Source organism: Dendrobates tinctorius, unplaced genomic scaffold (genome assembly GCF_039654945.1).
Source record: "Dendrobates tinctorius isolate UK_male_01 unplaced genomic scaffold, ASM3965494v1 ptg000143l, whole genome shotgun sequence".
Classification (NCBI taxonomy): Eukaryota; Metazoa; Chordata; class Amphibia; order Anura; family Dendrobatidae; genus Dendrobates; species Dendrobates tinctorius.
Window position 1 is genome coordinate 31036625 of NW_027361810.1, and position 16809 is coordinate 31053433.

At 41.0% G+C, this 16809-nt stretch overlaps 1 protein-coding gene across 1 annotated transcript in view; it reads right to left on the reverse strand.

Annotated features, from left to right (window-relative positions):
• Nucleotides 1-16809, reverse strand: part of LY75 (lymphocyte antigen 75) — a 133330-nt gene that overhangs the window by 25412 nt on the left and 91109 nt on the right. Inside the window, exons 25-29 of the mRNA XM_073545716.1 lie at nucleotides 8423-8649; nucleotides 8142-8304; nucleotides 1587-1742; nucleotides 1345-1467; nucleotides 214-408 (exon numbers count right to left, since the gene is read on the reverse strand). Of these exons, the coding sequence (XP_073401817.1) occupies nucleotides 214-408; nucleotides 1345-1467; nucleotides 1587-1742; nucleotides 8142-8304; nucleotides 8423-8649 (864 nt within the window). The remainder of the gene's footprint in view (nucleotides 1-213; nucleotides 409-1344; nucleotides 1468-1586; nucleotides 1743-8141; nucleotides 8305-8422; nucleotides 8650-16809) is intronic.

The window sequence follows — 16809 nt, forward strand, 5'->3', positions numbered from 1 at the left end:
GGGATCCCGGATTATAAATGATTGGCTGATCAACTCATTAAGTTACATCACTCTGCGGGTGTTTGGCCATTAGACCTTACCAAGGCCTAGGTTAGTCTAAGTCTAACTGAATGATCATATCTCATGGAGCTCAACATCTGCATCTGTTGATTTATTCGTTTTTGTTTTACACGACTTTGTCTACATATTAGATCCAATTACTGGAGGAGTTACCTTTCTCAATTTTGCAGGCCACAACAGAGTGTTGTTGAAGGTATAACCGCTGAAAATCCATTGGACTTGGATAAATGTCCCAAAATCCATCAGTTTTCATAGCAGCATAAAAGCTGTTATTTGTCACATTTGGTCTCCCCTCTCTCCAGTTGGAGTATCGGACAAAGGTCTGGTCATGCCATCGTAAACCATTGGCTGGGAAAGGAACAACACTGTAGGTTAAGTATTGATTTAACGACTATGGACATGCAAATGTTAGTGTTTACATTTAATTAATACAAGTACACTAGGTTTCAGTCTGCAATATTCAGTCATTTGCAGACCCTCTGATATTCTGTTTGCAGCCTGATCCACACTTTAGATCCTTCTCTCGTGGGAGCATAGCTCCTAGTAATATAGGCTGGATGGGAGGTCTGTTTGTATGCAGGGTTTCGCCGTCTTCATTATCTCATACTTCTATCCTGTACTTCATTCATCTTATTTATTTTACTCATTTATATAGCGCCATTAATTTAACAGTGCTTTAGACATTATCATACATTATCTTCCTTTTCTAAAAACCCTGTTTTCTCTGCCCTCCCTAAGAATGTAGATACATTCCCCACTCTCCATTTTTAAGATCTTTATACATCCCCTTTCCTTGCTTTTATCTCTAACACTGAAAGAAGGGAGTGGGAAAAAATAATAAAAAAGGTGTTAACTGAGCAGGGCTCTGACAGATTTGTAAAAAACATTTTTGTCATGTACTGGAGTAGTAGGATTTTTTGGGTCATGCAATGCCACAACTCAAACAGTTAATACTGCAAACTTATTAAGTGAAGTGATATTTGCTACAATTTTATGCCAAGTCTATAAGTCCATCTTTAGCTAATCCCGTCTACCCAAAAAGAGCACTTTCTGCAGCTGGTTGAGCTCTCAGAGCTTGGACTTCACAGATCAAAATTTTTCAATTTCCACTAGAACAGGTCAAAAGTTTACTGAAAGCTGCTGCACTTACCCTTTAGATACCCGCACAGTAAAATGTACTGAGGACCTCTTGCAAACATCAGAATTATTCGGCAGGTATTTGGCCTTACTGTGCTATGAACCAACCAAGAGTTTCAGGTCTTAACGATAATGATCACGACTTACCACTTCTATCATAAATAAGTCCCAACCAAACCCACTTGGCCAAGTCAACGTACGGCTGCAGATGGTTAAACACAAATGTATTTTCGTCCTCGTCTCTGATGCTCAGGACAAAGGCATCCGGGTCTGCAAGACAGTGAAGTCCGTGAGCTCACAGTCACTTACTGATGGTTTATCAAGTCATTAAGAATTGTATTTATTATTTGGCACTGCAGTAAAAAAATCTATAAATGACCGATACATACGGACTGTGTGGCAGATATATTTTGATTCACTTTGTAACCATCTTCTATGTGTTAAAAGAAAAGCATAACAGCTATTTCTGTAAGGAATCCATACGGTTTTCCCGACTGTATGAGGACAGTCTGTGTGGTTGGCCTCTGCCTTATGTGCAGGCGTTTCTGCAAAATATATATGAAAAACAAATTAGAATTTGGGGAAAAAGGTGCAAAAAGGTAAAACAATCCCACATTAGTATTCAGTTTAATTTACATGGGACCTTGCATTTTCGCAACTTTCTGATACGCTTTTTTAAAGGGGAACTATCGGCAGAAAATGACAGATTTGTAAGTATTTGGTTTTTGTGCTAATTTTTTTAAGTGTGTTTTCTACATATCAATCTGTATTAAAAATAAAATTAAAATAGAAATCTTGAAATTTTCACACTCTCCTGGTGCTTTTTTTTCTTCTAGACATTAAGTTCCTTTTCTTTCAAGAAATAACACATTTACATTAGCCACAATGGTCAGACCCTGACCTCATCTTTTTAAGGTATCTATTGAGTGTGTGCAAAGGTGAAAGGAGGAGGAGCAACTGTGATATCAAATATTGTGATTGGCGGCTTTATGCCTGGTAAGAGTAGCTCTATTAACATTAGGCGAGTTCAGTCAGTGGTCCAATATAGCTCTTTGAAACCAGACAATTACTGGGCATTGGTGTCGTTGGATGCGGCCAAGGCCTTTGACTCTCTTGAGTGGCCTTTCCTTTCTGCTTGCTTGCAGAGATATGGTTTTGGCAATAAATTTTTAAAATGGATTGGTGTACTTTATATGAAACCCAAGGCTCGTATAATTGTAAATAATTCTATATCTGAGTCTTTTTCATTATCCAGGGGAACACGTCAGGGGTGCCCCCTTTCCCCGGCCCTCTTTGCTCTTGCGATCGAGGCACTGGCAATACACATAAGATCCTCTCCTGATATTCAAGGTATACAGTTGTGGCCAAAAGTATTGACACCCCTGCAATTCTGTCAGATAATACTCAGTTTCTTCCTGAAAATGATTGCAAACACAAATTCTTTGGTATTATTATTTTCATTTAATTTGTCTTAAATGAAAAAAAACACAAAAAGAATTGTCCTAAAGCCAAATTGGATATAATTCCACACCAAACATAAAAAAGAGGGTGAACAAAAGTATTGGAACTGTTCGAAAAATCATGTGATGCCTCTCTAATTTGTGTAATCAACAGCACCTGTAACTTACCTGTGGCACCTAACAGGTGTTGGCAATAACTAAATCACACTTGCAGCCAGTTGACATGGATTAAAGTTGACTCAACCTCTGTCCTGTGTCCTTGTGTGTACCACATTGAGCATGGAGAAAAGAAAGAAGACCAAAGAACTGTCTGAGGACTTGAGAAACCAAATTGTGAGGAAGCATGAGCAATCTCAAGGCTACAAGTCCATCTCTAAAGACCTGAATGTTCCTGTGTCTACCGTGCGCAGTGTCATCAAGAAGTTTAAAGCCCATGGCACTGTGGCTAACCTCCCTAGATGTGGACGGAAAAGAAAAATTGACAAGAGATTTCAACGCAAGATTGTGCGGATATTGGATAAAGAACCTCGACTAACATCCAAACAAGTTCAAGCTGCCCTGCAGTCCGAGGGTACAACAGTGTCAACCCGTACTATCCGTCGGCGTCTGAATGAAAAGGGACTGTATGGTAGGAGACCCAGGAAGATCCCACTTCTTACCCCGAGACATAAAAAAGCCAGGCTGGAGTTTGCCAAAACTTACCTGAAAAAGCCTAAAACGTTTTGGAAGAATGTTCTCTGGTCAGATGAGACAAAAGTATAGTTTTTTGGGCAAAGGCAACAACATAGAGTTTACAGGAGAAAAAAAAAGAGGCATTCAAAGAAAAGAACACGGTCCCTACAGTCAAACATGGCGGAGATTCCCTCATGTTTTGGGGTTGCTTTGCTGCCTCTGGCACTGGACTGCTTGACTGTGTGCATGGCATTATGCAGTCAGAAGACTACCAACAAATTTTGCAGAATAATGTAGGGCCCAGTGTGAGAAAGCTGGGTCTCTCTCAGAGGTCATGGGTCTTCCAGCAGGACAATGACCCAAAACACACTTCAAAAAGCACTAGAAAATGGTTTGAGAGAGAGCACTGGAGACTTCTAAGGTGGCCAGCAATGAGTCCAGACCTGAATCCCATAGAACACCTGTGGAGAGATCTAAAAATGGCAGTTTGGAGAAGGCACCCTTCTAATATCAGGGACCTGGAGTAGTTTGCCAAAGAAGAATGGTCTAAAATTCCAGCAGAGCATTGTAAGAAACTCATTGATGGTTACCGGAAGCGGTTGGTCGCAGTTATTTTGGCTAAAGGTTGTGCAACCAAGTATTAGGTTGAGGGTGCCAATACTTTTGTCTGGCCCATTTTTGGAGTTTTGTGTGAAATGATCAATGTTTTGCTTTTTGCTTCATTCTCTTTTGTGTTTTTTCATTTAAGACAAATTAAATGAAGATAATAATACCAAAGAATTTGTGTTTGCAATCATTTTCAGGAAGAAACTGAGTATTATCCGACAAAATTGCAGGGGTGTCAATACTTTTGGCCACAACTGTACGTATAGCAGATCGTGTGGACACCATTGGATTATATGCCGATGACATGGTGATATTTATGGATAAGGCGAAGGAGACGTTGACACAAGGAATTCCTACTATAGACAAATTTAGTAAATGCTCGGGCCTGTATATAAACTGAGAGAAGTGTGCTCTGCTACCTCTCTCCCACAGCCCGATGCCCCACCTTGAGACCCTTTCCTCGCTGCCCATCGTATTCAATTTGAAATATCTTGGGAATTACTATATCCAGATGCAGTTAACTTGACCTGCAATTCAATATTTACCCATTGTTGGAGCTAACCAAATCTAAATTTGCAGCTTGGAGTAAACTCCCGTTATCTGTAGCCGGTCGTATAAATCTGATCTAGATGATTTTGTTTCCTAAACTACTCCCTTCAATACAGTGCTGTACTGATACCTAAAACCTTTTTTGTAAATCTAAATTCTCAACTCACATCTTTTATATGGGGGAAAGCTAGCCCAAATTCAGGTTATCTACCCTGCAGAGACCTTAAGATGGGGGTGGGGCGGCATTACCAGATTTTTTTTTTATATATTATCTAGCTGGGCAGGTTAAAGCACTGAGTAAATGGATGCCTGACAACTACCTACCTAATTCAGAAAGTCATTTGATTCATGCTGCACGGACTGACTGCCCACTGGGTTTCCTGGAATAAGATAAAATTAGTGTCCCTCATTTATTGCCCCTGCTCCGATTAGCGCGATCAGTTTGGAGACAAATTAAAAAAAGTTATTAGATTCGATAGCATCATAGCTGAAATGCCTCTATGGAACAACAATTATTTTCCGGTGCTGCTAAACCACCAGTCTACTGACTTCTGGATTTCATACGACGTCTACTTGGTGGGCGATTTATATGACCATGGTACCCTGATATCCTTTGAGCAAATTCAGGCTAAATATAGTATTCCGAGATCCCAATTTTTTCGTTACCGCCAGCTGAGATCAGCCTTCCAGTCACATATACGTGGTATGGGTGTGGGCTGGGCTATCTCGTCTCTCCCCTTGATAGGAATTCTTAACTCACAGGGTCCCAAGGGCCTTATGTCCTCCTTATATACATACATGCTATGAGTGGGAGCTGACTGTTATGAGATCAATTAAGGGGAAGTGGGAGAGACTCATCCCTGATGTGCAAGAAGAGGAATGGGAAGAGATTCTAGAATCTCCAATCAAGGTGTCACCATGTATTAATAATAGAATGACCCAGTTATATATTATATATCAATCGTATTTAACTCTGACATAACTTTTTAAGATGGGTCAATTCCAGACATCAGAATGTCTGCGATGCCACTTATCGGATGCAGATTTTATACATATGATATGAAGATGCCCTATTATCCTTCTCTATTGGAAAGAAGTGACATAATTGTTGACATCCCTGGTACAAACTCCTGTTCCTCTCGATCCGCTGGTCTGTTTGGGGTGTTAGATGAGGAAACTTGGGGACATTATGTGAGGATCTTCCTGGGGGAGATGTTGTTCATGGCCAGGAAGGTATTGGCGCTATGGTGGATGGGAGGCTCACACCCCTCTCTCAGAGCCTGGATTGAATTGGTGAACTCTTTATTCCGTATGAGCGTACACTATATCAAAATAGAGGGTGCCCGGGAAAATTTGATAAAATTTGGGATAGGTGGAACTCTTCTCATCTTACTCTACTAATGCGTAGTGACTCGACACCAAGGTAAAATGTTAAGCTTTACATTTTGAGGCATCACATGGGGAATACTATAGTGCAAAGTTTTAGGCGGCGAGATAGTAGTAGTAGTAGTAGTAGTAGTAGTAGTAGTAGTAGTGTACGGAACTCTTATGAGCTATATGCTGTTGAGCACGTATAAGAATAAATGATACTCAATGTTCCTTGTTTAATTGTTTATTGGTTTATTGCTTATATAATAACGTAAAACTTGTATAATCTTAGTTTATTGTGCAACATTTATTGACCTCTTGCAAATGCTCTGTAAGATATACAAATGTGTAAATTTTATTCTGTTTAACAAATTAAAAAAAAAAAAAAAAAAAAAAGTGATTGGTGGATCCTGTAATTTCAGCTGTGCATGGAGGTGTCATCCGTCACTATAACACTGCCTCCGATAATAGCCTTTCTGAAAACAAAGTATGAATCTAAAATATCCCCAATGGCCAGGGTGAAAATTGCAATATTACTATTTTTCATTTTTAAATAAAGATAGTGATATTTAAAAACAAAAAATGAAAACATTGACAAATTTGTTTTTAAAAATAAACGTAAGTCAAAAACCTGATTTAAATATTAGAAGGATTTTTGGTACTTGCTGTAAAATCGCCTTCATTGGAGGACACAGGAGACTATGAGTGTATACCGCTGACATGAAAAATTACACTCAAAAGAAAATAGTTGGTACACCTGCCTACTGACACCTAGTTACTCAATTAGTGAACAAGTAGTAGGAGAAGCAACATACAGTAAAGAAAGACATGTCCAAACAAGGACAGCTATGAAGTTTACAAGAATAAAAATTTACGGTAAGTACCAAAAATCCTCCTTTCTCCGGAGCCTCATTAGGGGACACAGGAGACCATGGGACGTCCTGAAAGCAGTTGTAGGGATGGGAAACAGAACAAAAGGTAAAAGGATAGTAAATCAGATGCCTCAGGCTATTACCCAGACAACTGCAAACGGAATACCTTTCTACCCAGACATCCATCAGCCAACGAGAAGATATGAACTCTGAGAACACGTGAATGGAGGACCACATCGTAGCCTTATAGAGCTGCAGAATGGAAGCCCGATATGGCAACTGGCCCAGGAGGCCTCAACCAACCGGGTGGAGTGAACCTTAACCACCAGTGGAGGTGTAAGAAGATGATAGAAGACGCAGTCAGCGGTGTGCGGTGCCCTTTAAGGCCGGAACTATTGGGGCTGTCACCACTGTTGGCGGGGGAAGTTTTCCTCTGAAAGGGAGAGACCTTTATGTCAGACAGCAGGGGGCACGGGGTACAAAAGGAGACCCGAGCGTGGGAACAGGCGAGACTTGGCGGGAAGGCGACAGGAGACGGTTGACTCCCTCTCCGCTGCTTCTACTGACAACTCCTCTGTTTCCAGACCCCCGTGTGCTGACTTTGAGACTACTCTTGACGCTATTCAGTTACCGTCTGTACTCGCACCGTTGAATACCCGTTTCACCCGAGATACCGGAACAACTGTTTAGAGACTACTCCGAAAGACCGTGGGTTGTTGCGGCTTGTACACGTGCTTGCGACCCATGCCCGGCGCCATTTCTGAAGCATCCCCACAAAGGACTGTTTCTATGATTCCAAGACAAAGAGGACTGAACTCTTTGGCACTGTCGGGCAGCAGTGTTATTCGTTTCTTTGCAGCAGAGCCAGAGACTTTGTTCATTGTTTGAGATGCCGCCGGGAGATATTCCAGCCTCCCCCCTGCCAGAACTGCAACCGATAAGTGTCCCGTTTATTTTGTATGTTTTATTGCCATTTCCTTTTCCTGCCTGCATGGAGTATTGACTGATATTGATTGTTCAGTAAATTCCTGTTAACCCCTTCTCTGTCTCCGGTTATTCACTGAAACCAACGAACCATTTTTCCCTTACAGATGCAATCGGTCCTTAGCCCAATATGCTACTAGAATGGCAGAACGTATCCAGCGAGCGATAGTAGCCTTAGAAGCGGAGAAACCTCGATGAAGGCATATTGGGCTGACAAAGTCACCAACAGGTAAAGACACACTGGTCTGGCTACGTCCAGCTTGTGTAAAGATCATTCAGTGAGTAGATTAGTGCCAGTACACAGGTGTAGCCAACTGTCTCCTCCACAAGTTTTTTTAGTGCATTCCACTTCATCAGATGCAGGTCCAACCGTTCATGGTAATGTAACCAGTCAGACATTACCCACTACAAAAAAAATAAGGCAAAAACTTACCTGGTGGAACATGACAAATTGCCCCAGGTAGCTGGATGTCGCAGATCTCATTTTTCCAAGTCCCATGTAAAGAAATAAAAGTGCAATCCTCCTCTTGAGTTTCTTCTGACCAGCGATTCAGGGTAACCAGGCTGCCATCAAGCCATTTGTAGTGGATCCCATCCTGGAACATTAGAACACATTAGTTAGTAATCAGCAATAATTACTGGAATGTGCACATGAAATGCAAACTAAAAAAAAGTGACATAAGAAGAAAAAAAAAAAAAAGCTGAAAAACTTACATCATGGCTAGAGAGTCCTATCCACATCGGCTGACCCACTTGACTAACAGTGACTGTGAGAAAGGAAAGCTGGTACTGATCCGTGATACTGACCAGCTCCATATTTTTACTTTTGCATTCAGACACTGCTTCGTACCAGGTCATGTTTTTTTGAATGAATCTATACTTTCGATCTCTATACTCTACTTCTTCTGGGATCACAGTCTGTGCAGTTGTGCCGCTCTGATCTGAAGAGGATTCAGAAAAAAAGAAAAAAAAATAGTTTGTAAATAAATGAAAGAAAAAAAAAAAGAAAATCATACTTCTATTTAAAGCTATTATAGCAGATTTCTCATTTTTTATGGGGGGGAAAATAAATTATATACACACACACGTGTATATGTATATATAAAACGGTGTGTATATCTAATATATAAAGCTCAAGTGTGTGTATGTGTGTATGTATGTATGTATGTATGTATGTATGTATGTATGTATGTATGTATGTGTGTGTGTCCGGGATAAGCATCCGCACCGTCGCAGCTACAGTGACAAAATTTGGCACAGTCACACGTCTGGACCCTGAGAGTGTCCTAAGCTATGTTGTGAGGCGAAATTTTAACCCTGCGCGTTCCAATTCACCAAACAATTTTGCCCCTATCTACATAATGGGGAAAAAGTGTGTGCGTATCAAGCCCCGCCCCTCATTATGATGTCATAATGGTTGACTATGGGATGGAGGATGTGTGATGGGTATATGGGCACTGGACTATGGGATGGAGGATGTGTGATGGGTATATGGGCACTGGACTATGGGATGGAGGATATGTATGACGGGTAGTGTTGAGTGATACTTTCCGATATTGAGAAATATCGGATCAGACCGATACCCAAAAAGTATCGGGTATCGCCGATTCCGATACCGGAAGTCCCATTCAAGTCAATGGGACAGAAATATCGGAATTAAAAAAAACCCTTTCTTTACTTGCACATCCTGTTCGGGAGGGGGGAAGAGTGTGGGCGGTGCGTGGGTGGACACTGTGCATGTCTGTGTGTGCGAGTGGGGTCTGTGCGGGCCTGCCGGGGGTTGTGTGTGTGTGCAGGCATCGTCCGATGGGACTACAAGTCCCATCGGGCTATGCCTGCTACAATGACAGTGATTGACACATTAGCCAATGATGGGACAGTAGTAGTCCCATCATCTGGCTAATGTGTTGAATGTAAAAAAAAAAAAAAAAAAAAATAATTATATATATATATATATATATATATATATATATATATATATATATATATATATATACACACACTCATACTTACAACATACATACTACATATATACTATATACATACTTCATATATACTACATTCATACAACATACATACTGCATGCTACATACATACTACATATATACTATATTCATACAACATACATACATGCATACTACATATATACTACATTCATACAACATACATGCTACATATATACTACATTCATACAACATACATGCTACATACATGCTACATACATACAATACATACATATAGACATACAGTACATACAACATAGAGTACATACTCACCATCACTTGTCACTTTGTTCCCCGAAGCCAGTGTCATCTATAAAAAATATGAAAATAAACAAGCGATATACTCACTGATCCGCAGAAATCCACGAGTGTCCCACGACGATCTCCCGTGGAGAACAGCAGCATCAGCTGATGCCACCGCTCTCTAGGGGCCCCAGGAATACAATGGCGGGAGGTAGGTATCCTTCCGCACTGTATTCCTCCGCCACTGTAAAAAAATAGTCCCTAGTCTCACTTTTGGCATTGCTGTGTGAGAAAGTTCCCACGCAGCTTTTGCCATAAAGTGAGACCAGTAAACTATAGTAACCTCTCAGTGATGCAGTGCAGGAGATCGTCGTGGGACACTCGTGGATTTCTGCGGATCAGGGAGTATATTGCTTGTTTGTTTTTTCAAATTTTTCACAGTGAGATGACACTGGCTTCGGGGAACAAAGTGACAAGTGATGGTGAGTATGTACTCTATGTTATATGTACTGTATGTCTATATGTATGTATTGTATGAATGTATTGTATGTAGTATGTATGTAGTATGTATGTTGTATGTCTGTAGCATGTTGTATGTATGTAGTATGTACTATGTATGTTGTATGAATGTAGTATATATGTAGTATGTATGTAGTATGCATGTATGTTGTATGAATGCTGTATATATGTAGTATGCATGTATTATGTAGTATGTATGTTGTATGAATGTAGTATATATGAAGTATGTATGAAGTATGTTGTATGAATGTAGTATATATGAAGTATGTATGTATGTTATATGAATGTAGTATGCATGTATGTATGATGTATGAATGTAGTATGTATGTTTGTATGTTGTATGAATGTAGTATATATGAAGTATGTATGTAGTATGCATGTATGTTGTATGAATGTTGTATATATGTAGTATGCATGTATTAAGTAGTATGTATGTATGCTGTATGAATGTAGTATATATGTAGTATAAATGTTGTATATATGTAGTATGTATGTATGCTGTATGAATGTAGTATATATGAAGTATGTATGTAGTATGTATGTATGTTGTATGAATGTAGTATATATGAAGTATGTATGTAGTATGTATGTATGTTGTATGAATGTTGTATATACTGTATGTAGTATGTATGTAGTATGTATATTTTTGCTTTTTGTTTTTACATTCAACACATTAGCCGGATGATGAGACTACTACTGTCCCATCATTGGCTAATGTGTCAATCACTGTCATTGTAGCAGGCATAGCCCGATGGGACATGTAGTCCCATCGGATGATGCCTGCACACACACACACACACACCCCCCGGCAGGCCCGTACAGACCCCCGGCAGGCCCGCACAGACCCCCGGCAGGCCCGCAAATTATAATTGGGTATAACGCCGGGCTCTTCAGCTAGTGTATATATATATATATATATATATATATATATATATATATGTGTATATATATATATATATATATATTTTAGCTGAAGAGCCCGGCGCTGCCCGGGCATAGTAACTAACTGTGGTTAGTTATAACAAATTATAATTATCCTCCATCCCATAGTCCCGTGCCCATATACCCATCATACATATCCACGATCCCATAGGCCCGTGCCCATGTACCCATCATACATATTCTCCATCCCATAGTCGAGTGCCCATATACCCATCACACATCCTCCATCCCATCGTCAACCATTATGACATCATAATGAGTGGCGGGGCTTGCAACCTATGACATCAGCGTCGCCATGGCAACCATTATGACATCATAATGAGGGGCGGGGCTTGATACACACTATTTCACCATTATGTAGATAGGGGCAAAATTGTTTGGTGAATTGGAACGCGCGGGGTTAAAATTCCGCCTCACAACATAGTCTAGGACACTCTCGGGGTCCAGACGTGTGACTGTGCCAAATTTTGTGGCTGTATCTGCGACGGTGCGGATGCCAATCCCGGACATACACACGCTTGAACTTTATATATTAGAGATTATATATATATATATATATATATATATATATATATATATATATATATATATATATTTTCGAGTATATACACGTTAGAAAATATAATAAAAGTGATGACAATAGCTGAAACATAGTATTAATATAACAATATAAACATAAGTAATGAACTAAATCTATAAGTAATGAAAGAATAAACTATAAAACATTTAGATTAAGTATTACGTTACATAAAGATAATATAAATGAGACAAAAAAATATAAATCTTTAAAATAACTTAATTTATAATATATATTTATAATAAATTATAGTTATATTGTCTCTAAGTAACAAAATAATGATAAATAATATAAACGTATTTAAATTATTTCATTACTTGCACCTTACAATGGCATGTAAAAGTTTGGACACCCCAGGACAAAATTACTGTTATTGTGAACAGTTAAGCAGGTTGAAGATTAAATGATCTCTAAAAGTGTTAGTTACAGATGACCTATTTCCTTTGTATTTTAAGCAAAAAAAAAAAAAAAAAAATTTAAAGTTTTTTCCCATTTTAAAAATTAAATTTTAAAAGGAAAATGGGCAGATGCAAAAGTTTGGGCACCCTGCATGTTGAGTACCGAGTTGCACCCCCTTTTGCAAGTGTCACAGCTTGTAAATGCTTCTTGTAGCCAGACAAGAGTTTTTCAATTCCTGTTTGAGAGATTTTCATCCATTCTTCCTTGGAAAATTCCTCCAGGTCTGTGAGATTCCTGGGTCGTCTTGCTTGCAATCTTATTTTGAGGTCTAGCCACAGATTATCAATGATGCTCAGATCAGAGGACTGTGAGGGCCATTGTAAAACATTCAGCTTGCACCTTTTGAGGTCGTCTATTGCGGATTTTGACATGTGTTTCGAATCATTCCCCATTTGTAGAAGCCATCCTCTTTTCAACTTCAGCTTTTTTACAGATGGTGTTATGTCTGCATCAAACATTTGTTGACATTTCATTGAATCCATTCTTACCTGTACCCGTGAAATATTCACTGCGCCAATGGCTGCAACACAGCCCCAAATCATAATTGATCCACCCGCTTTGCTTAATGGATGTTGAGATGTTATTTATCTGAAATTCTGTGCCTTTTTTATCCACACATAACTTTGATCATTGTGGCCAAAGAGTTCTATTTTAACCTTATCGGTCCACAGGAGTTGTTTCCAAAATGCATCAGGCTCGTTTATATGTTCTTTCGCACACTTCTGATGCTAAATTTTGTGGGTGAGGATGCAGGAGAGGTTTTCTTCAGATGACTCTTCCATGAAGGCCATATTTGTGCAGTTGTTCCTGAACAGCAGAACAATGTAGCACAACTCCAGAGTCTGCTAAATTTTTCTGAAGGACTTTTGCAGTCAAGCAGGGGTTGTGATTTGCTTCTCTAGCAAACCTATGAGCAGCTCTCACTGAAATTTTGCTTGGTCCTCCAGACATTATCTAGACCTCCACTGTTCCTGGTAACTGACATTTTTTAGTTACATTTCGGACTGAGGAAAGGGCAATTATAAAATGCTTTGCCATAGCCTTCTCCTGCTTTGTGGGACTCCACCATTTTAATTTTCAGAGTGCTAGGCAGCTGCTTAGAAGAACCCCTGACTGCTGTTTTTTGGTACAAGGTTAGCATAGGCTGGGTTTTTATAAAGCAGGGAAATTTGCATCACTTGGCCTTTCCTAAAGATGATAGTGAACAAGCCATAACCCTAACAAGCTAATTAAGGTCTGAAGCCTTGGTCAAAGTTATTTGAGCACACTAATATCTAAGGGTGCCCAATCTTTTGCATCGCCCATTTTCCTTTTTGGAATTTTTAAAATGTAAAAGATTAAAAAACAGGATTTTTGGTTGCTTACCGTAAAATGTGTTTCTTGGAGCCTTCATTGGGGGGCACAGGAAACCATGGGGTGTATGCTGCTGCCACTAGGAGGCTGACATTATGCAGAAAAAATGTTAGCTCCTCCTCCGCAGTGTACACCCCACCGACCGGAACTAGGATATTCAGTTAGTGAGAAAGCAGTAGGAGAAGCAACATGTAAAAGAGAAAGAAAAACACAGAAACTCAAACTGTAAAAATATAATACAATAAACAGAGCTATTAAACTTGGGTGGGTGCTGTGTCCACCAGTGAAGGCTCCGAGAAACAGATTTTACGGTAAGCAACCAAAAATCCTGTTTTCTCCATCGCTTCATTGGGGAACACAGGAGGGTATGGGATGTCCCAAAGTAGTACCCAAGGGGAGGGAACATCAGACAACTCCATCTGTTCAGAGAACTCACAACCGTTGTCTGCAAGGTCTTTCTACCTAAGCCGGCAACATCCGAAACTGGACATGTGGATGACCAACCATCCCTCTGCAGAGGTACAGGGCGGAGGCCCTATATGAACTGCCAGGAGGCGTCCACTGCGCTGGTAGAGTGAGCCTGAAACCCAGAAGAAGGCGCTCTGCTCTGACTTGGTAAACCTACAATTGTCGACCGGATTCAGCGAGCATTTGCTGACCTGGAGACCGGAGGGCCTCTATATGCCGAATCGATGTCCTGAAAAGGGGGAGGAGCGGCCTTAGCAGGATAAACGCACGGCACCCTGGCAGGTAGCCTGATGAGAGAGCGCTACGAAGGATGAGTCCAAGCCGGATGAAAGGAAGGGAATCAAGAATGACAGACAGAGCCATGGAGAACCTCGTCGGGGTACGGGAAGAGCACTGAACCTGTGATCCACAGAATGTGCAAAACTGCTGCCACAGACTCTGCGAGACTCTGGGAGTGGTTGAGAACCCGAAAGGGGAAGCTATAAAATGAAAGTGTATCCGCCCCTCACAAAACCGCAGGAATCTCCGATGCCCTGAAGAAATCAGGACCTGGATAAATGCTTCCATGGGACAAAAGAAAACCCATGCGGATCCCAGGAAGCACTTACTGAACAAAGATTTAATTCTGAAAAGACAAGGAGGGACTCCTCCATTCAGCAATCTTAGAACCCCGACGAGCCACCCTGAGGAAAAACCACCAGGAGAACGACGAGTTCTAGCCTGAGGAAGGAGAGAGCTCGTCCCTCTGTTGACCTACTTAATAATTTGGTCCAACTTGGAGTCAAACCAACGGGAACCCTGGAAAGGCAAGTTGGTGAGGGACTTCTTTGAGGACAAGTTCGCCCGCCATGCCCTAAACCCAATGGTCCTTCAGATGGCCACGATATTGCTGGATGTCCAAGCAGCACATGCAGTGGTGACCAGGGATGCGGATACCATGTACTCCCCCCCCCCCCCCCCCCCCAAGATTAAATATGGTCCGCGAGGACGGTCAATTCCTTCGATCTGGCTCCAGACAGAATGCCCTGATGGAGCAGCTTAGCCCATGCGTCTATAAACTTTGCTACCCATGTGGAGGCAAAGGCAGGGCACAAAGTAGCAGCGGACACTTCAAAGGTTGACTCTGCCAAGGACTCTGAGTCCGCCGTTGGTATCCTTGAGGGATGCTCTCTCTGGGACAGGAAGGACCGTATTGGTGGTAAGTCTGGAAACCGGAGGGTCTATAGTCGGAGAAGTGGACCAGTTTGCAGTTAGCTCACAGAAAATGACAAAGAAAGACCAGTAAATTGAATTGACAAGTACAAATCTGAGAGTAGACTACTGTGAACCTGCTAGAAAGTAAAACACTGAAGACGTACTGAAGGGGACCTCGGGTGGTACCCTGGATCTCATCACAGTGATGTAGGTTCTGTTTGACCAACAAAATGGCTCGAAAAGGAGAACCGTTTGAAGAGACAACCCATTGCCCATCTAAGCAGGTATAACGTAGACTACTGAACGACTCCGCAGACTCAGATCAATCAAGAAGCTAAACTCGAGCGTACGGGATGAGGATGGTTACAAGGGACTATGGAAAAAGTAGTCTAGATGGGCATTGGAAGGCACAATAGAATATGAGCAGTCGAGAGAGGAGAATCCATGAAAAACCTGGAGTAGGTCAACTCCATGAAAAGTTGCCCTAGGAAGGAGTACATAGACCCCATAAGAAAACTTGCTTGACGAAAGGAATATCATTTCCTATGACTACCTGGGTGACCCTATCCATCCTGGACCCTCTGGAACGGGGAGAGGATTGTAGTGTGTGGATCGACTTACCTAAGCATAAAACACCACAGGAACGAAGATAATAGTAAAAGGATAGGAATCCGGCTGAAGGAAGAAACATGTTATCACAAAACTCCTCATTGGGTCTAGGCCTGGAGCAGCTGTCTACGCCGGTCGATGCTTGCGCAGAGTAAGCTCCAATTCCTGTCCAAGGTGGTAGAACTTGTTCCTGCCATGCTCGGAAACCAAATCCCGGAGCTGCTCGAGGCTTTATCCGGTGTCTGTAAGAAAGAAGAGGTAAGTACTGACAAAGAGATAGGGGGCTCTGGTATTGAGGAAGTGCAAAGGCCCCTACGATAGACCAGTAAATAGTCATGACTCAGTAAGAATATCAAAAGATAGGGTAGGGGAAAAGGAAAGTCAGCTCACCACCGCATACTGGTCTGTAGTAGTGGAAGCCCTCTGCACGGAGCCGCCCCAGTCCAGGGCGTCAGCAATCAGCAGAAAAGAAGAAAGGTGTGCTCCAGCGATGAAACAATCCACTGATGTATTAAAAAAAAATTTATTTGCTTCTTAAAAACATGAAAAAACAATAACCAAGGTTATATTTCTGCTTTTTGTGTTAACCACGTTGTTTTTTCATGTTTTTGAGAAGCAAATAAAAAACTTTTTTTAATACATCAGTGGATTGTTTCATCGCTGGAGCACACACCTTTCTTCTTTTCTGCTGACTCAGTAAGACAGCCAGAACGTATTAACTGCAATTGGTATAT